At 35.7% G+C, this 26583-nt stretch overlaps 12 protein-coding genes across 12 annotated transcripts; 4 read left to right on the top strand and 8 right to left on the bottom strand. All coding sequences in view use genetic code 12, as the record gives it.

The window, feature by feature from the left end:
* Positions 1-182: 182 nt before the first annotated feature.
* J8A68_001375 (uncharacterized protein) lies at positions 183-1154 on the bottom strand (the record flags this gene model as incomplete). The annotated part of the gene is made up of 1 exon (XM_049405022.1): positions 183-1154. The coding sequence occupies one exon, from the start codon at positions 1152-1154 to the stop codon at positions 183-185; it is 972 nt and encodes a 323-aa protein (XP_049265298.1).
* A 788-nt stretch (positions 1155-1942) lies between these two features.
* On the bottom strand, positions 1943-2464 carry YFH1 (ferroxidase; the record flags this gene model as incomplete). Its single annotated transcript, XM_049405021.1, has 1 exon — positions 1943-2464. The coding sequence occupies one exon, from the start codon at positions 2462-2464 to the stop codon at positions 1943-1945; it is 522 nt and encodes a 173-aa protein (XP_049265297.1).
* A 684-nt stretch (positions 2465-3148) lies between these two features.
* J8A68_001373 (uncharacterized protein) lies at positions 3149-3367 on the top strand (the record flags this gene model as incomplete). Its single annotated transcript, XM_049405020.1, has 1 exon — positions 3149-3367. One exon carries the CDS (start codon positions 3149-3151, stop codon positions 3365-3367), a length of 219 nt encoding a protein of 72 aa, XP_049265296.1.
* Positions 3368-3872: 505 nt separating this feature from the next.
* J8A68_001372 (uncharacterized protein) lies at positions 3873-5540 on the top strand (the record flags this gene model as incomplete). The annotated part of the gene is made up of 2 exons (XM_049405019.1): positions 3873-4847; positions 5130-5540. The coding sequence occupies 2 exons, from the start codon at positions 3873-3875 to the stop codon at positions 5538-5540; spliced, it is 1386 nt and encodes a 461-aa protein (XP_049265295.1).
* A 117-nt stretch (positions 5541-5657) lies between these two features.
* On the bottom strand, positions 5658-9155 carry VAC7 (Vac7p; the record flags this gene model as incomplete). Its single annotated transcript, XM_049405018.1, has 2 exons — positions 5658-6103; positions 6200-9155. The coding sequence occupies 2 exons, from the start codon at positions 9153-9155 to the stop codon at positions 5658-5660; spliced, it is 3402 nt and encodes a 1133-aa protein (XP_049265294.1).
* A 1522-nt stretch (positions 9156-10677) lies between these two features.
* Positions 10678-13071, bottom strand: BAS1 (Myb-related transcription factor BAS1; the record flags this gene model as incomplete). Its single annotated transcript, XM_049405017.1, has 1 exon — positions 10678-13071. The coding sequence occupies one exon, from the start codon at positions 13069-13071 to the stop codon at positions 10678-10680; it is 2394 nt and encodes a 797-aa protein (XP_049265293.1).
* Positions 13072-13558: 487 nt separating this feature from the next.
* Positions 13559-14563, bottom strand: J8A68_001369 (methylenetetrahydrofolate dehydrogenase (NAD(+)); the record flags this gene model as incomplete). The annotated part of the gene is made up of 1 exon (XM_049405016.1): positions 13559-14563. One exon carries the CDS (start codon positions 14561-14563, stop codon positions 13559-13561), a length of 1005 nt encoding a protein of 334 aa, XP_049265292.1.
* A 602-nt stretch (positions 14564-15165) lies between these two features.
* GYP1 (Gyp1p) lies at positions 15166-17199 on the bottom strand (the record flags this gene model as incomplete). The annotated part of the gene is made up of 1 exon (XM_049405015.1): positions 15166-17199. The coding sequence occupies one exon, from the start codon at positions 17197-17199 to the stop codon at positions 15166-15168; it is 2034 nt and encodes a 677-aa protein (XP_049265291.1).
* A 340-nt stretch (positions 17200-17539) lies between these two features.
* Positions 17540-19177, bottom strand: SSZ1 (Ssz1p; the record flags this gene model as incomplete). Its single annotated transcript, XM_049405014.1, has 1 exon — positions 17540-19177. The coding sequence occupies one exon, from the start codon at positions 19175-19177 to the stop codon at positions 17540-17542; it is 1638 nt and encodes a 545-aa protein (XP_049265290.1).
* A 997-nt stretch (positions 19178-20174) lies between these two features.
* On the top strand, positions 20175-21851 carry J8A68_001366 (uncharacterized protein; the record flags this gene model as incomplete). The annotated part of the gene is made up of 1 exon (XM_049405012.1): positions 20175-21851. The coding sequence occupies one exon, from the start codon at positions 20175-20177 to the stop codon at positions 21849-21851; it is 1677 nt and encodes a 558-aa protein (XP_049265289.1).
* Positions 21852-22848: 997 nt separating this feature from the next.
* On the top strand, positions 22849-25728 carry J8A68_001365 (ubiquitin-specific protease; the record flags this gene model as incomplete). Its single annotated transcript, XM_049405011.1, has 1 exon — positions 22849-25728. One exon carries the CDS (start codon positions 22849-22851, stop codon positions 25726-25728), a length of 2880 nt encoding a protein of 959 aa, XP_049265288.1.
* Positions 25729-25771: 43 nt separating this feature from the next.
* J8A68_001364 (uncharacterized protein) lies at positions 25772-26479 on the bottom strand (the record flags this gene model as incomplete). The annotated part of the gene is made up of 1 exon (XM_049405010.1): positions 25772-26479. The coding sequence occupies one exon, from the start codon at positions 26477-26479 to the stop codon at positions 25772-25774; it is 708 nt and encodes a 235-aa protein (XP_049265287.1).
* Between the last annotated feature and the right edge of the window lie 104 nt (positions 26480-26583).

Genomic DNA, 26583 nt, shown 5'->3' with positions numbered 1-26583 from the left:
TGACATTACCAGCTAAAGCAAAGAGAATCAACTACCCTGGATTATGTCTCTGATCAGTCAAACTCTTATCTAAAAATTTATTGACTTTTTTGTTTTATATAAATACATTTAAAATACAAATACTAAGAGAAAGAAAGGAAGCCTAGTGTAAGAAACCAAAAACAAAGGGGTCAGGTGTGTGACTACCAGCGACCACCACCTTGATGTCCTCCTCCATGGTGACCTTCACCATGGCCACCACCACCGTATCCATCGCCACCCTCATGCCTACCACCTCCATGTCCTCCGTCATGTCTTCCCCCACCTCCATGGCCAGGATAATCATCAAAGAATCCACCTCCATCATGCCTACCTCCTCCATATCCACCTCCATCGTGTCTACCTCCTCCATATCCACCTCCATCGTGTCTACCTCCTCCATATCCACCTTCATCGTGTCTACCTCCTCCATATCCACCTTCATCGTGTCTACCTCCTCCATATCCACCTCCATCATGTCTACCTCCTCCATATCCATCACTGCCATAACCACCACCTTGGTTATAGCCACCTCCACCATATCCTTGATTACCTCCATATCCTTGATTACCTCCATATCCTTGATTACCACCATATCCACTTTGGCTACTGTTACCACCTAACAAACTTCCAACCAAACCAGCCGCACCGCCACCACTACTATTACTATGGCCGCTGGTCTTACCGCCACCTAATAAACTTCCAACTAAAGCTGCAGCACCACCACTACTGCTACTACTACCATAACCACTTGTCTTACCTCCACCTAATAAACTTCCAACTAATGCAGCAGCACCTCCACTACTACTACTACCGTGTTGGTTATTCCCACCTAAAACTTGATTCATCAACATAGAACCCAATCCTCTATCTGTGGCTTCACCTTCACCTTCGCCTTCAGCTCCGCCTTCTTGAGGTTTGTTTAATCCTGCAGAAGATGGTCTGTTGTATTCACCTTGGAATGAATGTTGCGAGGTATTTTCTTGAGAATATGGAGATGCTGGGTCAATTGGCAATTCCCAGGTTGATTTTCCAGTACGTTTATTGACATAGAAGTATCGATTATATTCTTGGTCCCATTGAGCGACCCAACCTTCTGGTAAGTCTGGTAAATCTTGTTGTTGTCTATCTGACATATTTTTAAACCTGATTTAAAAGTGATAAGAAAAAGGAAGAAACAAGAAGTTGAAGAAAGAAGAAAATCAGAGTGTTTAAATATTCGAATTGGAAATTTTTCTTGATTGGAGAGACAAAGTGTAAAAATAGCCACCCCCACTAACGACTACCGCGCAGATAAATTAAAAGCCTCAATTCCAGTGCTCAAGAGCCATCCATGACTCTAAACCTTTTTAAAGTAATTAAATGGCTATGCCTATTTCGATTGTATTAACATATGATAATTGCATGAAAGAAAAGAACTATAAGTCCGTTAATGTATGTTAAAGTCATGATGATCATCATTCAATTGGGGGCGCGGTGTGTACCTTAAAATAAAATAAATGAGTGAATGATGAAATTTGTTAGGTGTTAAAAAACTACGAATAATTTGTTGGAAACAAAACCTTTCCACAATCTTATTGAAAGCGATATTCTTCTATTATGTATTAGCGAACTAGAAGTTCTCATCTAGGGAAACGAGGGGAGAAGTACTTTTAATAAGGCTGATGTAAATGAAATCCTGTTTTAACCTAGGTATAGCTCGGCGTTTTGTTTAAATGGTCTTCTCAAAAGTGTTTCTGCCTCGAGTTCACTAGATGACAATTTCTGATTCAAGTTAGGGGTTATACAATTGTATATTGTATTATTATTACTACAAGAATACTATAAACACATCTATGTACATTCAATGCAAAATAAATAAACTATAAAACTTTTCTAAAGAGAAAGAATGACTCTCTCTTTATCGTTCTATATCGATTTCTACTTATGAATCAATATTTTCAAATTTATAATCTGAATTTATAGCAGTGGAAATTTCTTGTTGTAATAATTCAGTTAATGAAGTACCATCTCTTAAAGTTATCCATTTCCCACCAATTAAATCATATCTTTTAGGTCCACTAATTGGACTACTTAACCAAATTTGTTTATTTGGTGGTTGTTTATTAATAACATAAACACCATTTGGAGGTAATTGTAATGTTAATACTCCATGACTTAATTCACAATCAACTTGTTCAAATTCTTCATTCAATTCTTCTAATGATTCTGATAATTGTTCTAAATATTCATTAGATAATTTATTATATTCATTATCAGTTATTTGATCTATCTTATTATCAATCACTTCACCTTCAGTACTTATAGAATAGAATCTGATATTAGAAGGAATAGAAGGAATGCCCAAGGCATTTACTCTTGATATACCAGGAATAGATCTTGTTAGACTTCTTCTGACACTATTACTAATTAATTTGCTATTTGTTCTTACAATTCTTCTAAACATTTTCTCTCTTCTTCTTCTTCTTCTTCTTCTTCTTCTTTTTCTTCTTTTACTCTCTATCTGTTTGTGTCGTTGTCGCTTGTGACTTGTGACTTGTGATTTGTAATTGGTGAAAGATTTGAATAATTTTTTTTCTTCCAATTGAATGAGAAGTAGAGGTCTTAAATTAATAAACTAACAATACAATACAATGAATTGAATTGAACAGAAGAAAAATTCAAATATTTCACAATCCATCATCTTTCTTTCCTTTACTCCTTAAAGAGCCACAGTAATTGCCCACACCCTACCCATTGTACAACAAAGAGCCAACAGCAATGTTCTTTACTATCTTAATAATTGGGATAATATTAGTAGCAGTAGTACTATAGAATGGAATATAGAGTCCCAATTGATTTTATCTTTATCTAGGAGTACGAGTATCAAAACATATTCAAAAAGAGAAAAAGAAATTAGCATCATCCACTACCTCCAACCAACAACAACCCCAAGTAGATCAATTCGGATATCTCCCTCCCGATGAAGTCGCCAATCAACAATCTTCTACGGAAGATCATTCCATAAAAGCCCGTGCTTCCGCAATTAAAGATAAATTCCAAGTTANATCAACAATCTTCTACGGAAGATCATTCCATAAAAGCCCGTGCTTCCGCAATTAAAGATAAATTCCAAGTTACAGCTGAAGATATGCCAATTAGAATCAAATTAAATAGAAATGGTAGTAGTGGTGTTTCTAGTTCCTTAAGAAGAAGACATGAAAAATTGGATGTTGATACTGATCCTAACAAATATGATTATGATATTGATGAATTAATTATTGAAGAAAATGAATTGGCTAAAAAAGAACAAGAACATGATTTTTATAAAAATCAAGAAATTGGTAAAGAAAAAGAAGAAATGGTTTAACCCGTTTGTAACATTCTCTTTAGCTTTTATGTATTAATTTAACACAGTCATTAGTTTTCAATTCGACTAGTTGTAAGTTCCAATTGGAATTGTTAGACTCTCTCCATCGGCATAATTCTTTTTAAATACCGATGATGATCGGCATCATCTTTATGCGAGATTTATTTGAAATTCCTGCATATAGTCTAACTTTAATTCTTTTTTGCGACCATTCCCAATTTGACTGCAACTTCTTTAAACCAAGGATATCTAAATTGCAAATAATTATTTAAGTTGCTAAAGCTAACCACTCACCAATTGATTACACTCAGAAATTAAGTGAGGAATCTTGATAGAAATTATTTTGTATGTCCAACTAATATAAGCCCTACCCATTTGCTTAACCTTAAACCAAAAAAATATAAAAAAAATTGCTAGAAACATCCATTCCACTTACAATACATCAATTTTGGTGAGTCAATACATTTTTGCCACTTAATAATATAATCGCTATCCATAATAAATCATGCTTCTTTCTATCATAATATCTATAATTGCTTTCCTTGTATTTTTCGCCATTTTTGATTATTATTTCGGTGCTAGTGCTCCAATACCCGGAATATTTCAAATTCCAGGCAGTCTTCCATTCATTGGTAATCTTCATCAAGTCCTCGACAATCCTGCATTGGTGTATTTGAATTGGGCCAAGAAATATAATGTCTCCTTGTTTCAAATACGACTAGGTAATAAACGAATAGTGGTTGCAAACTCATGTGAGGATGTTATTGGATTATGGGTTAATCATTCTTGTCAAAATAATTCCCGACCTTTATATTATACGTTTCATGGAATTGTATCTGCCACTCAAGGGTTTACGGTGGGCTCGACACCTGCTAGTTTAACATACCAACGGAAGAAGAAAGCAATTGGTCAATATTTGAATAAGAAATCAGTTGATGGACATTCACAAATTCTCGATAATGAAATTAAATATATGATTCGATATTTAGTAAATCAAAATAAATTCATCCAACTATTTGCTTTAGTTTTTAATAAGTTTTTCTTTGGTAGAAAACTAAATCTAATAATGTTATATTTCCAATTATTTGCATTACGAAGTAGTATCTTCCTCGCCTATGGGATTCATCTAGATTGTTATGGAAAAGATCGTGAACTCTGTCAAGAAATCATCGATGTTGAAAACAAAATCATCCGACTCCGTTCACCCATCTCCAACCTCGAGGATTCAATTCCCATCCTCCGCTATATCCCATTCTTCTTAGGTAACTCCAAACTCGCCAAAGATTGTGGTGACCGTCGAAACAAATACATAAACCATTTCCATCAACAACTAGTCCAAGGCATCTCCGAAGGCAATGAAGACTCCCTAAAATCAATAGTTGGCCGTATGATCCAAACCACAACCACCACCTCCTCCACCCAACAAAACCAATCCAAATCCCTCACTGAATCAGAAATCCAATCCATTTGTCTCACCCTCGTAAGTGCCGGACTAGATAACACCCCATTAAACCTAAACTACATCCTCGGAATCCTTTCCCAACCAACATTCGGCCACATTCTCCAACATAAAGCCCTAAAAGAAATCCTCGCCAAATCAAACGGTAATCTAATTCTCGCATGGGAACAACTGGCTCATGACACAACCATGTCGGTCCAATACGTTCAAGCACTCGTACTTGAAACCCTTCGCTTTTTTACAGTACTTGGTAACCCTAATGGATCTCACTTATGTTTTGGCTAGATAATATTCTTATTATAGTTCATACCGTCAGGAACTCATTTATTCATGAATGCATATGCTGCCAATCATGATGCGGAATATTTTGTCCATCCTTATCAATTCAGACCAGAAAGATGGATTGATCCGAATACGAAGATGATTAAGAAACTGAATGGATTTCATCAACATTTCGCATTTGGTGCCGGGTCGAGAATGTGTGCCGGGTATAATTTGGCGTTTAAAGAGATTTATATGATTACTTTAAGGTTGATATTGTTGTTTGAGATTCATCAACCTTGTGAAGAGAAATGGTTGATGGGTTTAGATCCATTTGGACAAAATCTGAATCCGAGGGCTACAGCTTTTGAACCAAAAGTACATAAAGTAAGACTTAATCTTCGTGAATTACCCAATTGCGAAGTCTTGTATGAAAAGATATTTAATGATTAGAGAGAACGGTTTTTTTTTGCTAATTTTTTTTATATCTACATCATATTTTTAGAAATAAATAATAATTTTATAAATATGTAATTTTAAACAAAATCACTATTAAAACACCTTATTCTATTAAACTTTAATCTCTTCCTCTTCTACTGCTTTTGCGTTTTTTGCGGCAATGAATAAAGTAGGATCAACAAATCCTGTCTTTCTAACCACAACCGACTTGGTACTTCTCGCCAAAGGTAATTCATACTTCAATACCCCTGAAATAATCAAATCGAATGGATTCTTACATATAATCTCCCATTTCTCAGAATTATCCGGCTCTCTTCCATCAGGTTTATTCTTCTCCTCCTTATTCACCACTGCCGTGCCTGATTTCTCCATAATCATAGCAGTAATTAACGCAGTCAAGTTCTTGCCCGGGTTCAATAACTTCACCCCACCTTTCTGAACACACGGTTCTCTACTAAAGAACCCCCCTCTAAAATTCATAGTCGATTCCAACGCAAATATCGTCCCCAACTTCACCGTCTCCAATTTATTCGAACTTCTTCTTCCCAACACCTCACCTTTAATAACATTCTGATTCAGTCCTAGTAGCCCGTTTATAGGTGAGGAGCGTTTTTATAGGTTGAGGTGGTCGACAATATCCACAGAAAACCAACCAGGATTAAACGCCTCCACCACAATATTAAACACCAACTCATCCGAACTCACAATCGGATTCTCAATCAGCATAATCGCAACATCTGTCAAATCTTTCGTCGTGGCCAACACAAACCCCAACACGAATCCAATGGTCAAGATCGCCAATATTGTAATCACCCCATAAAAAATTCGTTTGATGTTCATGATGCCGGCATATGGATCCGGTGGCGTGTGTTGTTGTTTTCGTGGCATGAAGAAGCCATCATATCCATTAGGATTGTTGTTGTTGCTGTTATTATATCTCTTGGCACCTTTATCGTTTATGCTTTTATACCCGGGGAATGGTTGGGATCCTTTTCTGTTCATTTGTAGTTCGGGGTCGAAGGCCGGGTCATAGATTTGTGATTCTTGGTCATATTCGTCATAATCGTAATAAAAATTATGTTGTTGCTGGTCTTGACTATATGGGAATGGGAATGTTCGATTGGGGTTGACGTTATTATTATTGCCATTATTGGTGTTTCCGAGATTGGGAGTTGCATTTCCTGAGTTTGTTGGATCATTTGGAGTGTTATGAAGTGAACCTGTTTCAGATGGATGTCCGCTCAACATTGTTTGACCAGTAGATACATATCTCCTTGGGTTAAATCCTGGAGGTGGTGGACGTTTCATACCTGGGAAATTCAAATTTAGGGATCTATAATGAGGAATTCGATGAGGATGTCCATTACTTGAATTCAATAGTGACGTACCTTCATTAACATTGTTGTTATTATTATATGGGAATCCGATATTATTATCATAATATATCAATTCATCATCAAAATCTTCAATATCGATATCATCAGGTATGGTACTATACCTTCTAGGTTGAGAACCTTTCTTATCAAACAATTTCAGAGTAGTTGATCTCAATTTCGATGAACTGGTTGCATTTGAAGATTTATAACCTCTCTTAAACCCAGCTTTATCAGATCCAGAAGGTGTGGTACCTTTTGAAACCACCGAATGTGTTGCTTGTTGTTGTTGTTGTTGGAGCGGGGACAAGGTCAGATGTGAAGTCTGATGTTGGATCAAAGTATTATTCCCAGTTATTGATTTATCTTTATTATTATTATTAAAAAACTCTCCATCACCGGAATCATCATCCAATATATTCTCATCATCGTCAACTACACCATTATACGAATAACTATCCTCATTATATATCGAAGGTTGAGCACTTGAATCCCGTGTCGATTCATGCTGTGGGTGATGATGGTGATGGTCGACATATGGACTCACGAGTGGTGATTGATTCAATGAACGTTCTGAAGAAAGGAATGATGATAACTTCGCGGCTCCTGGAGTTCCTGTTCCTGTTGTACCCGGACCTCCCGATCCTTCATCTATCGAATAGGTTGAAAATGCTCTTGCCGGGTTAACTGGCCGTCTATCGGGTCTTCCAAAATCCATTTCATGAACACTGCCTAATGAATTCGCTAATGATGCAGGTTTGTTGGATGTAGAGCCTCCTCCTCCGGCATTGGTGATTTTAAATGGTTTCGCAGGTTGGAAATCTGTACTTTGATGATGTTCAATGACAGTTGGTGGTATATTTCCATCAAAAATTGAAGGTGTGCGATGCAGTTGGGTTTGCGGTTGTTGTGGTATGTTGCCTCCAATTACACTTCCATTAATGCTGGCATTCTCCATATATGCCGCATTACTAGCAGTTTCAAAATCATTATTGTTGTTTTCATAGACAAATGTTTCATCACTATCACTACTTTCAACATCATCGACTGCACTTGCTAATTTAGCAGCAAAGAAATCAGTTCTGGCGGAACTTTGTTTGCCTAATTTCTTATGTTTTCCTTTAGATTTATTTGCTGTGGCATCACTATCAATGGGTGCTGGTGTGGTTGGGATTGGTGGCATAGGTAGATGCGGTGTTGGTGTAGTAATAGTTTGTCCTACTGTGCTTGAACTTCCTTGTATTACTGGTGCGACTCCAGTTGTTGATTGGTTACTTTTGGAACTATTTGAATGTAACATGAGATTTGCCGCCGGAGTTGATGGTGGTTGTGTAGGTTGTGATGGAGGAGGTGGCAACACAGATGTTTGGGTTGGTAAATTAGTTGTTGATGCAGGGAAGTCATTATGGGATATTATATTCTCATTATTCTTTGTAGTAGAGGATGTTGATGTAATAGGCATATGTGAATGTGAAATACTTCTCACGAGATTAACTGGTCCTTGAGTAATAGTATTTGAGTCTGTTTCAAGATTTGATGGAGGTAAAACACTTTGAGATGAGGATGCATTAATGATATTTGAAATTAAGGTTGGATTCTTAGAATGAAGAATATGACCTGCAACTTTTTGTTTTGCCTTTAAAGATTTATTTATATTTGATATCGTATTTTTGTCTAGTATTGCTGGGGTTTGAGTTGAAGGTGTGGCAATTCCTGAAGTTACTCCTGAGGGTACCGGCATAGGGGTATTCAGTACAGACGGATGATTCGTAGTTGTGGGTATTGCTGGAAATGAATTAGGATCTGTCGTTAGATTTGAATCTTGTGCATGTACTGATGTGGTGATATTACTTTGAGATGGATTTACCAGATATGGAGTAGTAACATTTGATCCAGGATTGACTACATTTGAAGTTTTTGATATTTCACTTTTCCCATCAGAAGATACCAATACTCGTTTTGGAAGTTTGAATGATGTAGTAGTAGTAGTGGCGACTGGAGTTGGTTCTTCTTTCTGTAATAATTGTGGTGAAGTGGCATGTGAGTTGGTATTGGCATTATTCAATGTATGTGATGTTGTTGCTGTACCAGTATTAGCATCTCCAGTGGTAATAGTCTTTGCTAGCTTTGAATCTGACTTTGTCTGTAGTTGGCTAGGAGCGTGAGTTGTTGTATTTGTAGTTGATGGATTTATATTAGTTTCTAGTTTAGAATTATTCGATTGTTCTTCTGACATTGTTCATACGATTGTTGATAGTGACATATAGCTGGGAAGGGTAGTGGTATTATTCTAGTAATGAGTATCAATAAAAGACTGTAAAGGTAAAGGATCTGTTCTTCTTCTTCTTCTGTTTTGCTTTGCTTTCTTTTGAATGTTGCCAAAAAAAAATTAATTTTATTACTGTAGTAGCCAAAATAGAAAAAAATCTGGGAGTGTGATAATTAATTACTAATTAATTAATTGTGAGTATGAGATTATTAAAAGAGTAAATCTATTATCTTTGTCTAAACTAAGTGGCTACACGTGACTGGTAGTAAAAATATGTAGTTGTGAAGTAAAGGAAATAAAGCCTTTTTAATGTATACGTTTATTGTATGTATTTGTTGTATGTGGTAGAGAGAGAGAGAGGAGGGGGTTGTGTTAATTTTTGGTTAAAACTGTGGTTGATTTTTTTTTAAATTTGATTTTAATTAAATTGAATCAATTAAATAAATTCTTGCGAATAAAAATTTTAATTGATTTAATACGAGAAGAAGAAGAAGAAGAAGAAGAAGAATGCGTACTATTTTCAATCAACATGCTGTTATTGTTGTTATTGCTCGTAATCGATGATCAATACCCCATTTTTAATCTATCCTACATGAACAGTGTGAACAACCATAACAACTTATAAATAAACAACTCTTTAATTAGGAGGGGAAAATTTTTCAAAAGTCCGATTAGAATTATTTTATCAATACCATCTTCGTAACGAACAAGTTTTATTATTGCTATTTGACTTGTATTTTATTTTCTATTTTTGGAATCTTCTTTAGATTAATGGCGACATAGGGGCTACTGGGCAAGACACCTTGTTTACCAGAGAGAGAGATGGAAGTGAATGCAAACGACCCCCTGTACCAAGCAGATCCCATACAAGCAAAAAAAAATACAGTTGGGCTAAGTTTTTACGGTGCCCAGGCTAGAAAATTAGGGGCAATTTTGATTGCCATTTACTATTTTGGTAACGAAGACAATTTTAACCCTTTTCTAACCAACTAAGTAAATGCACAACGGGATCAAGCTGTACCGATAATTACCTTATCTCTTTAATATTCTCAATTGTTTAACTCGAGATTTGGACTTTTCATAAGCCCAGAAATTATTAGGGGTGATGATTCAATAATTGGTAACATCACTCCAGTCGCGGCCCCGTATGAAGGTAATCGAAGCCCGCTAAAAAACAACCAATTACGTTACTGCTTTAGCCCTATTACACACGTTGTCAACAACTTTCTAATTAATTATACAAAAGATCAGATAAACTTTTAACTTAAAAAGTCAGATCGTAAAGTATTTTGTAATTCTATTGTTGAAAATTCTTTACTCCACTCTCTCCATATCTGTATGCTCCCGCCTAAATTAATTTTTAAGATTTGACGACATTTGCCCCAAATACCATATGTCGCAATCCTCTACCAAGATTATTCTAGTTTACTAGTACCAGTAATTTACATTTATTGCATACTTTTTACATACATACCAATATACAGATTACTTAAGAAGGATTAAATGGAATAATCCCAAATCCACCACCCCATTGATCATAAATAGATCCAGGTTGTTGTTTATTATTCAGATTCGCTTGATTACTATCCGGAAAAGTAGATCCTTCACGAGTATACACATTATAATACAACCCATACGAATTCAACGTCTCATGATCAACATCAGCTACCTCTCTAGCCACCACTTCTTCCTCTTCTTCCTCGTCATCTTCTTCATCCTCCTCGTCATCATCATTGTCGTCATCTCCTACTTGCTCATCGGCAAGAGTCTGTCTTTCTTGACTATAGTTAGGAGTACCGGGTTGGGGAGTGGTACTTCCAAAATAATGTAAGGGATGATGTTGACTCACTGGTTTTTGTGAAAAATGACCTCCTCTAATCCCACTATTCCCATTGACATTGGAATTGGCATTATTATTGGCATGGGGTTGATAAGTTTGCATATCGGTAAGATTTCTCATTGTTTCCCAAAAATCCAATCCTTCTTCATCTTCACTAGGAATATCAATATCATTGCTACTATTCTTAGATCTCTTGCTTTGGGAAGAATGATCACCAGACGCAGTGTGTGGTTGTCTACGTTTATTCCCAATCCGACCTTCTTCTACTGCAGCCACAAGTTCTACTGCTTGAGTTAGTGGAGTCAATGGGTTTGAAATCGGGGTAGTCTCTCTTTTGAATTCCGTCAGCTGTACCACTTGTTGCTGTTGTTGTTGACTAAGTTCATTATTATTCAAAAGCTTCAATAAATCAGATTCTCTAGTATCACCACCATGCTCATTTTGTCTACTCTTCTTCGTCGCAGCCGTTCCTAGATTTCCACTCGTAGCGCCTCCTGCTCCTCCAGCAGTTGGATGATGATGATGATGGTGGTGGTGATGATGATGATGAGTTGAACCTTTCGAACTATTTTCTCTCGATTGTGAAGAATGCAATCTCGGAACTTCGGTTAAGGGAGGTAAATAATTAAAATGTTGATATCGAGAAATTTGTTCTTCCGGTTCTAGATAATATCCCGATGGGGTGCTGCCTGTACTTCTCCTACTTTCATCAGCCGAGTAGCCACCAGTTGTATTGTTGTTATTGTACAGATATGGACTGTTGTCAAAAGTTTGTTGCTGTTGTTGCTGGGGTGGTGGGAGGGTTTGTTGAGGAGAATAATGATGATGGATATGTTGATGAACTGTAATTTCTAAACTATGGGTCTTTGCATAGGAGATTAATTGTTGGACTAATTCTTGATTCTTAATATATCCACCATTCTCATCAGTGAATAACTTACTATGAGGTAAGTTCGACTCATTGCCAGTGGCATTGTCATCATTGGGGGTTAACGTATATCTCCATTCAACATCACTATTTGCAGGACGAGAAATTGCCGACCTTCCTCTAGGTGCCAACATCCGTCCACTACTAGGATCACTAGTCGCACCAGTCATTGTCGTTGGTGCTGGCACCACAACATTACTCCTCCCCCCATCATCTCGAATCTTCTTCACAATCTTCTTCGGCTTCCTATTACTCTCAGATCCACTCCCAGCACCAGAACCCGTCCCATTCTCTTCTTTCCTCCTCGTCAACTCCTCTTGCTGTTTTGCCAAACTCTCCAACAACCCAGCATCTCCACCACCACCCTCCACAATCGCATCCACCGTTGCCTTAATTATCGGATCCGCCTTGCCTCTAACCACCTCAGTCACAATCTTTCTCCACCGATTCCGACACGTCAAAGAAGGTCTTCCATCAAACTGTTGCGAAATCGTCCTCCATTTCGTCCCATGGACTTTCACCTGCATGACTAATTTCAATTCCTCCTCCGGGGTCCATGGCTTCAACCGATCCTTGGTCTTGGGGTCCAATACTTCGATATATCTCTTGGCACATTGATCATCTGTCCGACCCGGGATCTCGTTGGCGACTTTTAACCAACTCGGACCAAATTTGTCATATGCTTGTCGAAGTAGATCATCTTCCCCCGGGGTCCATTTTCCTTTTCGCAATGTTGGGTCTAGGGAATTACACCATCTTTTTCGACAATCTTTCCCCTTTCGTGACCCGTCGGGGGAGACTATGAGGGCGAGTTCTTCCCAGTCTACTATATCTGGATCTATTTTGGTAGTCTTGGTTGTGGTATTGGGGGTGGGAGAATAACGTGTTGTGACTAGTTGGGAAAGAGTTGTGTCTTCTTCTTTTGTCCATGGCTTCCGCGGTCCTTTACGAAATGTTTGAAATCCTAGTGATTCAGTAATGGCAAGTGGGTCGACTGGTACCACTCTCTTTTTGGCAACATTGGTTGTTGTGGTTGTGGTGGAAGCTGTGGTGGAACTGTTTGATCCAATTGATGATGCTCGTTCGAGCTGGATATCCATCTTATTTTCTGGCATGAGTACGTTACTTTCACGAGGTTGAAACAAGAGATGATATAATAAACAAAAAACTAGCTTTTTTGAATTATATAAAATAAATATTAACAGGTAAAATATATATAAACTTCTCTTGGATTTAAGTTGGAGGGGGGATGGAGGGGTTAAGATGATCTTGTGTCTATTTGATTATTCCACTTTAATTTATGTGAATCTATTGTATTGATGAATGCTTGATACTTTTGAACAATGAAAATGTTACCTTCAGGTGGGGGTGAGTAATACTTTAAAATGGTGGGGTTGCTCTGGTATAATTGGTAATGAAATTATAAACCGTTGGAGAAAGAAGTCAAACAAAAAATTTTCTTGACTTCTCAAACGGCAATTGTTAGAATGTTAAAGAAAAAAGAGCCTCAAGGTCTTCTCGGTACTGCATATAGTTTTATTTGTTATTCACGTGACACAATCCACATCCGTTCCCATCCCATCCATGTACTTCCGGGTTGATCTAATTGGAATCAGCGGTTCCTGAAACGGCCTCCTCTGCTTCGGCTGTCTTCTTTGCATTCCTAATCTCTTTGTTATCAATAAGTCTTAATAAATTTCTTAAAAGAATTGCAATTGTTACTTTCCCAATAGAAGGAACATACAATCCAGCTTTTAATTTAACATCATCATTAAAATTCTTTGCACTAGCGAAATTAATAACTACAGCTCCATGACGAACTAATTCAGTTGGGAATTTATAAGTTTCAGATGGAACACCAGTAATTATGACGTCACAAGTTGGAGCCAAAGTTTCAAGAGTATGTTCTTTTGGATCCAATTCAACCACCTTATGTCTATGTTCCAGTAAATCATCACCTCTAGTGAATTGTTGAATATTATGAATATCTACTGAATAAACAGTAGCTCCATCATTTGCTAGGAGAGCAGCTAATGGTCTACCCACAATTTCTGATCTATTTACAACAAGAACTTTTTTCCCATATAATCTATTACCATAATGTAAAATTGTATTATAAACGCCCAAATATTCTAAGATCTTAACCATTGCCAATGGAGTACATGGTAAAATTGATTTTTGTTGATTATGCGGAGGATCTAAGAATCTAACATTATGATATAAATTTTGATAATACATTAAATTTAAGCCTTCAACATCTTTTTCAGGGGAAATTAATTGTTGTAAATATTGATCTTGACTATCACCAAATACTGGGAAATAAACCATAATACCATTAATATTATCATCTCTATTTGCTTTAATTAATTCATTCTCTAAATCATTCTTATTGACTTTGACAACTTCATATTTGAATCCTAATGATTCACAAGTCTTACCAGTCCAATTGGCATACATTTGAGCAGCTGGATCTTCATTTGCCAAGAAACCAACTAATTTTGGTGTGAATGATAATTTTTTAAGACCATTGGTAACTTCTTCAATATATGGTTTAGCAATAGTGGAAGCTAAAATAGTTCTACCTGCTGGTTTTGCTAAGGCTGACATTGTGTTTGGATATTTTGGTAACTTTGGTAACTGTTAGAATTGAATTGTTCAAGAGAAGAAGAAGAAGAAGAAGAAAGGAAATGGGAATGGAATGGAATTGAAAAAAAAAATTCATTGGTCGATGAGAAGGGATTGAAATTTAATTTATTATTTCTTATCCTACAAGCGAAAAATTTAATTATCATTTAAATTAAATTTGACTTCTCTTGTTCTTCTATCTGAAATTTACAATACTCATTATTATACATAACAATATAATTTAGCTCAGCTGTAACTCTTTTGATCTAGTGTCGATGTCGTTGTACTAATGCATGTAATGTGTCCTTTCCGATTTAAAAGATATCAAAGAGTGGTTTTTTGTAATTCGCTTCTTACTGGTGTTATCTGGGGAAAGCTCATTTTTGTGCAATAAAATGAACAAATTTTTATACAACTAAGAGTGCTTCCGTTGTAATATGAGTCGTCTCTAGATAACAAACTCACAGCCGCTCTCTATAGTCCCACGTCACCACCTAAATAACCAATTAAAGTAAGTAATATATTCTGCTATCTATTTTTGTTAAGAGCCATCCCTATTTACCTATCGATTTAACCACTACATATTACTTCAAATGTGCAGCAGCATTCTTATATAAACTCTGCCAAATAAAAGCTTCACTCAACATCAATTCCACATCCTTCTCTGTCCAAGTCATAGTAGGAGGATTTTGTAAAAATAATAAAATCTCTTGAAAATCCTTCATTTTCAAATCCAGACTAAATCTAATCAAAAATGCAGCACATACATAAGTATGAAAAGTATTAAATCCCAATGGAGTTTCCGAAAGATAAGTATCCCACATTCTTATAATCAATTGCATTGGTAATTCTCTCATTAATAAACAATTCATCCATCTAAATGAAAATTGAATAAATTCAATCCCTTCTTGATCAAAATGTTTTAATAATTCCGGATCAATTTTTGATATAAGATTCCGCAATTCATTCACTTGTCGGATTATACCTGGTTGTTCATGGATATAATTATCGGTAATATTTTCCAAAAGTCGTGATAGACACCAATATGCATCGGCTTCGATTATGGACGTGACACGAGGCGATAAAAGACCAGTATCGAATGAATCTAAATTGTAAGCTGGTAGATTCGGATCAGATAGGAGTTTTTGTTCTTGTGGATCTTCTTCATCTTCTGGACCCGCCAAATAACCTGGTATGAATAAGTCTTCTTCTTCGAACGAGACTCTGGTTGCCGTTTTTTGTTGCTGCTGTTGTTGTTGGATTTGGATTTGCTTTCTTTGCAATTGCCAAATATAATTATTTAAAAATATTTGATAAAATGGAGTACATAAATCATTTATACCTTGTACATATCCACTTGCAGGATGTCTAACTGCCCAAAGATATAATATTTTCCTAAGTGATAATTGAGTAGCTGGATATGCATACAATTTCATAGTTGGATTTGTCCTCTTGACATCAATTTTAATCTGATGATATAATTGCTTATCTTTATTCTGAGTCGCATTTGTAGTTGTTGTTGTATTACTCAATGAAGTCGTTGAATCATTAGTAGGAGAATCTTCATGAAATTCAATCGTAACATTATTTAACCCATCAACATATTCTTGTCTTTTTCTTTTTAAGGTTGATCTTTGACGTGATTTATTAGTAGGTAAATAACCTAATAATAATAACCAAGAAATTGCTCTTAATTCATTCGGAATTCCATTCCAAGCTAATTTTCTTAAATCTTGTAAATCAATATTTGAATCTGATGTTAATACTTTTCTAAATTTTGCAAATTTACTATTTAATAGATTCAATTTATGAATTTCCATTTTTGTTTGCATATCTTCAAAATCCATCGATTCTTTTGGATCTCTTCCATTCGGGTTACGTGTTGGACTCAGAACACCTACTGCTCCTGCTCCTGCGCCTGCTCCTGCGCCTGCTCCTGCTCCTGTCGCTGTTCTTGTTGTTGCTGTTGTGGCAGGCATAGTTAAATCCGGATATAACGAATCCAACATCGGACTAGGTTGTAAACTAAGTGACGATCTCGATGAGGCTCTTGTATCCCCTTGTGATAAAAGCTTAGGAGGTGGAATGGCAACTTCTTTTAAATCAGCATCCCAATCATCATCTAAATCTGCATATCTGCTAACAGAATGTGATCTTCTTCTATTGCTCCCCCCAGTTCCGGTTGTTCCTCCTCCTGTTGATCCTATTGATCCAAATTTAGCAGGCGATTGTCTTCCATTCTTATCAAACGAAGCTGATTGTTGAGTTGGTGTTTTGGTAAGATGAGAAAAGCCAGCAGGACTGCCAGCCGCACCCAAACTTACAGCTCTTTGCGCACTAGGTGGTCTCTTTGGTGGACTTGTTCCTCCTCCACTTACAACACCTCCACTATAACTTAATGTTCCATATATATTACTATTCGCATCTTCATAAGAATCAAGACTTGATTTGTTGGTCACTGATGATTTTCTGGTTGATGACGATGAAGAACTTGAAGTTAAAGATAAATTCTTTAAGAATGATGAAAGATTTTTGCCTTTACCTCCATGTTCACCAAATATGAATTCATTGGTGGATCCATGGTAGACTTGAGACATCTCAGGTTTCTTTTTACCCATTGTTAGTTGGATTACACTTTGTAGAGTGTGTGTTGTTATGCCCTTTGTCTTTGTCTCGCCCCTCCACATATAATTGAAAGAAAAAAAAGATAACTTCGTTGATTCGATCGCTCGCCCGTGCGCCGTTCGCTCGCTCCATCGTACTGCCAGCTGTCACATCAGCAGAAAATCTAAAACGGGACAGGGCACCAGCTCAGTCGTATATTGCTGCGATTACTACGATTACTACGAGTACTACGACAGGCAACTCAACTGAACGGAACTCAGTGAACAAAGTCAATTGACAACACTTATCTTACATCTATATATATAAACACACAAGTACACATTACACACATACTTAAGCAGAAGTGATTTCACCCTTGACGGCAATAGCACCAGGCTTCAATTCTCTACCAGATAAATGTAAAACTCCATTTTGAGTAATATTAACCACAACTTCTAATTTAGAATTTGGTTTTAAATCTTTCAAAGCCAATTGAGCCAATAATTCACCAGCTTCATAAACAACTTCTTTTTTGATTTCTGGTTCTTCGTCAGAATCTTCTTCTTCTGAATCTTCTGGATCACGAGCTTCTGGTTCAATAACGGTTTCTTTAATGGTTCTTTTACCTTCATATAATTCAACTACAACGGATGTGGATTCACCATTGGTGACTTCAATTGATTTTTTGATTGGATATGCGGTTTCGGCAACCAAGATAGATTGGAAATTACCTTGAGCATCCTTGATACCAATTGGTTTGGTTAAATGTTGAGTATTGACAACAATTGGTTGTAAGGATTCCTTGATTTCTTCTTCATCAAAACCTTCAACTAATGAAGCTTGTAATGCAGCACCACGTACAACTAATTCAGATGGGTTTAAGGCTTTAGAATCTAAAGATGGGGCTACTATGGTGGTAGATTCTGGGAATAAGTATGAAATGTTAGATGCTAATTTTGGAGTATTGGCCGCACCACCAACTAATAAGACTTCATCGATATCTAATGGATCTAATCCAGCCTTGGAAATAACCTTTTCAACAAAGGCAGTCATTTGAGATAATGGTTGTCTAGCAGCTAATTCATATCTCAATCTGTTGATACTGGTATGGAAATCATAACCTTCAGCTAATGATTCAATAGAACAAGTAGATGTTTGAACATTAGATAAAGTCTTTTTAACAACAATAGACTCAGCTTTTAATTTAGCAACTGATCTAGCATTAGTTCTTGGATTAGCCTTGTATTTCTTTTCGAATTCTTTAGCAAAGTATTCAGCTAAAGCAGCGTCTAAATTGTCACCACCTAATCCATATTCATGAGCAGTAGCCAAGATAGTTAAAACACCACCTCTGACAGAAATAACAGCTCCATCAGATCTAACACCACCAAAATCAGCAACAACATATAATTTATCTTGTGCTAATCTATCTTCTTCGGCAGATAAATGAGCCAATAAGGCAGCAGAAGGTTCATTGATCGTTTGTAAAACCTTCAATCCAGCATCGGTAGAAATCTTAGCTAATTCTTCTCTTTGATGTTCAGTGAAATCAGTTGGAACAGTTAAAACAACCCCTTCAATTTCTTTACCAATGAAATCTTCAGCAGCTAATTTCAATTGTTTGAAATGTCTCTTGGTGACTTCATGTACGGTTAAAGTTTCAGTATTACCATTTCTAATAATTTCATAACCAACACCACCATCACTGGTCTTGATTGGTTTGGCACCAACTTGATGAGGAGTATCGACATTAACATCATCAAATTGTTTTCCAATAAAATCTCTGAAATTTATAATTGTAGATTCTGGGTTTCTTATTAATCTAGCTTCGGCTTGAGTACCATGATATTCATCAGATCCAACATAAGATAAAGCAGATGGAATAAAACGATCACCATCTGGATTGGCAATGACATCAACTTTTCCGTCTTGAGAAGCAACGGCAATAGAAGATGAAGTATTACCGAAAGTTATACCAATGACAGCTGACATGTTTGAAATAGTATTTAGTTTATAAATTGATACAATACAGAAGGGTCAAATATTTTGAATGAAGTTTTAATTGTTTAATAAAAAAAAAATTTTTTTCAACCTCAGCTGCGATTTGATTGATGAGGAAAGAAAGAAAAACGTTGCCAAAAAAAAACTGAAAATGCAAAAAAGGTCGTACCCGGATTCGAACCGGGGTTGTTCGGATCAAAACCGAAAGTGATAACCACTACACTATACAACCATTTCGTATTCTTGTAATTTTCAAAATTTATGAACTCTAAATACTTTTGATCACGTGATGAATTTTATTTCTTTGAATAACTCCATGAGATGATTTGATACTTATATGCGGTTAAATAGCATATAAACTTTATGTTCGGTTCTTAATAGCTACTTTAAAAAAATCATAAATTAATAAGGGGAAATGGTTGAAAAAATTTTGGGTAGTTTTTGCAATTATTTTGGAAAAATTCAAATTTGCAACTTTTCATTTATTCTTACTTTAGAAACTTTTCATCTGGGATTAGCTTCATTAATAACCATTTGACCACCTAAAACCTATAGATGATGACAGTAGCAGAGAAACTACGCTTTACCTATTCTTACTCAGCTTGTATTAGAGGAACGAATAAGGGATTGTTCTAACGAGACGCGATGCCACGCGGTCTGCAATATTTACATGGACATGATTTATCCTACAGAAGAAGCCTAAATCGTCATATTTTGACATAATAACACGCTACATGTTTCGATATATCAATTAACTATAGGTTGGCTATCTCTCCTATATAAATTCTATGTTCAAAATGTAAACCAAGAAAATTCCCATGGTTTAAAAATTGTGTTCTCTCCCCCTGTTAAGTTTTGTTCTCCTTCCATATGAAATAGAACACAAAGAAAAAAACACATCCACATCTACACCAACCTAATAATAGAATTTCATCTTATCATCATCCAACAACATCAGCAACCCCTGACAGACACTTAACAACCAATCATGTCGAGACTGCACACAAACAAGAATACGCGTATACTAATATTATCACTAGTGTTAATACTGGTATTAATACTCCTTCTAAACAAATCAAGAAATTCAGCAGATTTGGATTTCTTACCTGATTTAAAACTGAGTTGGAATAGTAGAAATGATGATAATTCAGGAGCCCCACAGAGAAAATCACCTATTAAAGAAAAAGGAAAGACCAATGATAAGCTGACTGCTAAGCAGAAAGTCAAAGCAGAAGAAGAAGAAGGATCAGCGAAGAAGAAAAAGGAGCCAGTTCCTAAAGAAGACTCAATGGGAAAGATGAAACAGGATAAGAAAACCAAGCAGGAAGCAGCATATGATGATGAAGTATATGAAGCAGATGAAATAGCAAAGGCAAAATCAAACGATAACAAGGGGTATCCAAAGAAGAAACCAACCGTGGGCCAAAAACAACCAACCGACAAGGACCTGGAAGTAGACGAACCAGAAGAACAGAGCTATCCGAATGAGTTAGACCACGATGATGAATTTAGTTTGTTCGATATTGACACAGTCGATGAAGTTTCAGAACCATTTGATCCCAAAAACCCCAATAAATTCCTTGGAAATACTAAAGAAATGACTCCTTCTGAAAAGGATGCGACGAATAATATATTAGATTATGATCAAAACCAAGACAATAAATTATTGGGTGTACCTACTACCAAACAATTGCATTTAAAACCGGTATTGGTAGATGAACCACCATATCCTAACATTCCTGTGAATTTTGGAAAAATCCCAATTGAACCATTAAGATTCAGGATCTATTCGCATAATATCAAGAATGGGGGGAATCATATCTTGGTGCCTGGAGAACAGGAATGGAAAGCTAGAGTACGTCCTATTGCTTCATCAATTAGATTTCATGCCCAAGAGAATACTATAATTACATTACAAGAAGTATATAAATATCAAATGTTAGATCTTCTTAAAGAATTGAATGAAATGCAGGAAAATGAATGGGAATATTATGGAGTTGGAAGAATTGATGGGAATGAATTGGGAGAATTTGTTCCAATTATCTATCGTCCCAAGGAATGGGAATTAGTTTATAGTGATACAATGTGGTTGAATGAAAGAAATCCTCGGATGTCAGTAGAAGGTTGGGATGCTACTTATTTACGTATTGTATCTTATGTGACTTTAAGACATCGAGAATCTAATAATTATATCAATATTTTCAATACTCATTTCGATCATATTGGAACTAATTCACAAATAGGTTCAGCTAATTTGATATTCCAACGTATTACGGAAATAAATGATTGGCCCTCATTTGTAGTTGGTGACTTAAATTCTGAACCTAAACATGACGCCTATAAATTTTTCAAACAACATATGACGGATGCTTCTAGATTGACAACACCATTTAATAAATATGGACACCTGAAATCAAGTTATACTGGATTTGAAGGTGAAGTTTTGATGGAAGGAGGTAAAACTATAGATTATATTTTTGCTCCTAAATATTCTTTGAAGATTGATGAAAAATCAACTTGTGATAGTTTGAATCCTAATTCTGCTGCAAATAAGATTGATTTAAGATTGGAGAAATGGGCCATGTTGCATTCTAAGTTTGATGGCGCTTATATTAGTGATCATAGACCGTTGGTGGCAGATTTTAAAATGACCAAAAAGTGTTAATTTTTTAGTTTTATAGAGCTCTTGTTTGGTTACAATGTATATTATTCAATGTTTAGAAATTGGTAGTACAACGACTGTGCTTGGTGCAACTAGTAGATTACAAAATTTCTACTTTTACATTATGGGATTTGTAAAAATGAAGACGTATTTGTACAATTATGAATTGGTCTTTTGCCTTACGTTGTTTCAACTGATTCAATTTTGGTTGCGAAACGCATTATCTCGCATACGATCATCTGTAGAACGAGGAGTACCTTTCCATCTCACTCAAGAGTAAGATAGAATTTGGTCAATAACCGTCCACATCTTTGAGAGACCTTAACATAGCAACTCTCCTTCCAAATAGTTCTAAGAATCAAGAAGTTTAATCTTATCTTAGTAATCTTGGGAGATCTCAAACAGAGACAGGAAAAATGAGATTCAGAGACAGAAGATCTGCTGGTTAGCATGACCATCTGTAATAGGGTAGAATGGGACACGTGAGGTCACCTATTTCTCTATAAATAGTTATCCGGTTATATAATTACTACGTTATATCTATCACCCCTGACCAACAATTTCTAAGCAAGTTGATTAATAATATTTCTCGGCGATTTATTTCTCTTTAATTTCTCAGTTGTTGTTTGTTCCCCCTATAAGCGATGGAAAATTGTCATGCCAAAAGTCAATTTTGTGTTTATATTTTTTTTACAGCCACTTTTTTCGAATTTTTACTCCAACATTTTTTTCTTTCTTTTTGACAACCAAATTTTGAGACACACATCCCCCCCAACAGCCTAACCTTTCGACAACAACAACCACAACATCAACAAGAGCTTACCCAATAAGGGTGGTGCATTAATCAATTTAATCAACCAATCAGAAATCATCAACTTTCACTTTCGGGAATTAATTTCCTATTTGCATAAATAGCCTTCATTCCTTTTTAGAAATTTACAACCATCCGCAGTAGCAGATCGCATTACTAATTCTTATTCTTAGATCTTATAGATAAGCCATGAGTCATTCGTATGTAACACTAGAGGGAGAATTCAAAGAATATTCATTACCTTCAGCTCCAAGACTACCGCCACCACCAGAGATACCACCACCCCCTCCACCACATTCTGATACATCTAATATGAATAAAATCGATGTCAAGTACTTGAAGCCCCTACCTCCTTCTAATGGGCCAGTGCAACGACAAGATCAAAACTATACACATCACCAGCAAGATGAATTACAGCTGAAACATTCTTCTATAACTTCGAGTATTTCTGAATCAGACATTAAATATTATTATGTGAAACTTATTAATTATGAATTTAGACATTTACAATTAGATACCAAAATGCATTCGAAATCTTTATTTGATTTAATCGATTATTGTGAATTATTATATGAACAATCTAGCCCTTTATTATCATCCACAAACTCAAACGATCACTTGCAAGGATTGAAATTATATACTAAGGGATACTTAATATTCAATTATTTTATCAATAGTTTCATTATTATGCATTTTAAAGGATTTGATTCCTTTATTGAAACAAATGAACAAGACTTTATAATATATTTGAACATTTTTGCATTTTATAACACTCATGATTATTTCCAAAATGGAATATATTCAATAAGTTCAGATCAATTGAGAAATTATGTAAAGGAATATTTGGTAGATAAGAAATTATTGAGTTTTAATATCGAGGATTTGTATAATTGGTTAAACGAGTACATTAATTACTTGAAAGAAAAGGATCAAGAGGATATTAATATCAGTAATCTTAGTATTCAAGATGGGGCTTCGCTGCCTAATGATAGAAGAAGTGTTTCCAGTGTGCTCTCAAGTGAAGGGGAATCTATCGATGATTTTGAAATGAGATATCCATCATTAAAATCCCCAACCAGAAAGGACCCGCCTCCTGCGTCTCCTCCTCCAGTTCCAAGAGAAATTCCCGAGATATTACTCGAAAAATCATATTCACAATCTGCCGATGCTATCACTAGTTCGCGTAAATACACAAAACCACCACCCCCAGCCCCACCCGCAGCGCCTCCACCACCTCGACCTCCAGTCACACAAGATAATAATAATAAATATTTAGGACGACCCATGTTTGGAAATCAAGGATTATCTAAAAGTCAAAATAATTTACCATATCCTAAAGTTGACCAAATCCCATATCCAGCCAGTGAAGGTACCTTCGAGACAAGTAATAATCCTTTTTATACAAGATCAAGGGCAGAAACTCCCGATGGACAGTTTAGACATCTGCAAACAATGAGTCAATTGCCAAATCCAAATCAATTCCAAAATGGGAACATTTCAAATGGAAGCACACTCCCTCCTCCTGTTCGATATCTGAATTCACATACTCCGCAACCACAACAATATCAAAACAATCAACTTTATCAGAATAATTTCCAACCATTTACATATGCAACCAGTCCTCCTCATAGTGAATTACATACACCTCATGCATATACTCAACCACAAGTTAGTGAATATCATTACAATGCTAACCTGATTATGTCCCCACAACAGCAGCACCAACAATATATGATTTCACAACATGAACAACTAAAAATGCAACGAGTTAATATGTTGAAAGAAAATGCAGTATGTGGAATGAGAAACTTTGGATCATCATGTTATATCAACTCAACAATACAATTATTATTTGGAATCTATTCTTTCAAAAAGATCTTTACTAATGGATTTCAGAAATATATTAAGGATGAGAAATATTTACGTATCTTGGCCCATCCTGATTCTCACAAGAAAGATTGTGTATTATTAGCAGAAGCGATTTCTGGATTATTAAGAACATTTCAACAGAATGGAAGTTTATCCATTTCACCTACTAAATTCATTCGAGTTAATTCATTGATAAAACCAGATTTTAACATTCCTCATGAACAACAAGATGCCCAGGAATATTTATTATTTTTATTGGAAAGACTTCATGACGAATTAGCTGATAAGCAACCTCATTCACAATATGATGTGGAAGATTATATAAGAAAATGGAAAATTAATATAAACGTTAAAGATAAAGGAGAATATTTAAAATGGTGTAATTCATTACTTCAACATGAAGGAACATCACCTGTTCATGATTTATTTCAAGGTCATTTACAAAATAAATTAGCTTGTACTAAATGTGGATATGAATCTATTAGTTATTCACCATTTAGTATTTTATCATTACCGATTCCAAGTAGTAGAAATGCTCATAATGTGGTTAATTTAGCTGATTGTTTGAGATATTATACCCAAGATGAAGTCTTATCTGGTGAGAATGCATGGCATTGTCCTAAATGTCACGGAGAGTCCGATCCTCAAGAAGGTCATTTGTTGGATGATCATCCAGTATTCACTACAAAGAGATCAGGGATTTTTAGACTTGGTAAAAAGAGCAAATCATCTGGGAATTCGAAAAAATCGAAATCAAGTAATGGAAGTAGTAATAACCAAAAACAACTTTCAACAACTATATCTACAAAGAGTTTGAATTTTATTAAATTACCTCAGATATTATTGATTCATTTAGCCAGGTTTTCAATGTATAACCTAACAGATAAACTAGATACCATGATAAAATATCCATTAAATTTAAAATTCAATAATAATGGACATGAAATCGTCTATAAATTATCAGGAATAATTAATCATTTTGGAAATTTGAAAAGTGGACATTATACCGCATTAGTCAATAAGTCACTTGTGAATCTTCCCAAGGGGTCGGGAAATGGGATGGAAAATCTCATGCATCCATTCTGGTGTTTGTTTGATGACGAGAATGTGAAGTCAAATGTAGCTAATGGAAGCTTGCATCCTCCATATGATGAATTGACTTCTCAGGATGTTTATGTATTATGTTATGAACGAGTATAGAAGTAGGAATAAAACATGCATACTTTTTTTTTTTTGATTGGCATTAGTCATCGTCATCGCTATCGAATGCTGATCGTATTTTCTTGATTGGCTTCTTTGTGGTCTTCTTTAGACTTAACTTAACTGGACCAGTTGATAATTTAATCTCTTTGGAAGGAATACTACTAGTATCAGTAGTAGCAGCAACAGCTTGTCCTTGTTTAATCTGTTGATTCAATAACTTCATCGATAAATCCTCTTCTGATTTCAATTCCTTCTCTCGATCATTATTACTCTTGTTACCATCACCACTACTATCCACCAATCTAATTTCCAAATTAAACTCATCATCATCAACTCCGCCCGCATTCTCTACTTTCACCAACCCATTTTGACCCAAATATTTGATGAACGCAGTTAGACTACCCCATCTCGTCGAATTCATATGTACATGATGTTTATCATTCAAGATATATTCTTGATAGAATTTATTAGCATTCACCTTCTTAGTCCCATGATTTATCTTCAACAACCGCATGAAATCAGATTTGAATTGAGTTGAATATTCATCGACTAAAGAACGGGCTTCACCTGATGATTCGAGGTTTGAGATTCGTCCCGTGTGTGAAGGGGAATTTAAGTGGTTTTTAAAGCCGTTGGCGTCACGACATTGCTTTTGACATAACTGGCAATAATATTTAAGTTTTTGAAGGCCCGAGGCTTTGAGTTTCTTGCTTTGATATTTGGCTGTTCCGATTTCTGCTTTTGCCATTGTGATGGTGGGAAGAAGAACGAGTGTTTCATTGATGAGATATGGGAATATTATTTTTTTCTTCAAAGCTAATCTCGAAGCCATAATTATTGAAAAATCGCTGA

The sequence above is a fragment of the Hemisphaericaspora subhashii genome (assembly GCF_019202705.1).
Source record: "Hemisphaericaspora subhashii strain CBS 10753 chromosome Unknown scaffold80, whole genome shotgun sequence".
Lineage (NCBI taxonomy): Eukaryota > Fungi > Ascomycota > Pichiomycetes > Serinales > Debaryomycetaceae > Hemisphaericaspora > Hemisphaericaspora subhashii.
This window is presented reverse-complemented; position numbering and strand designations above follow the sequence as displayed.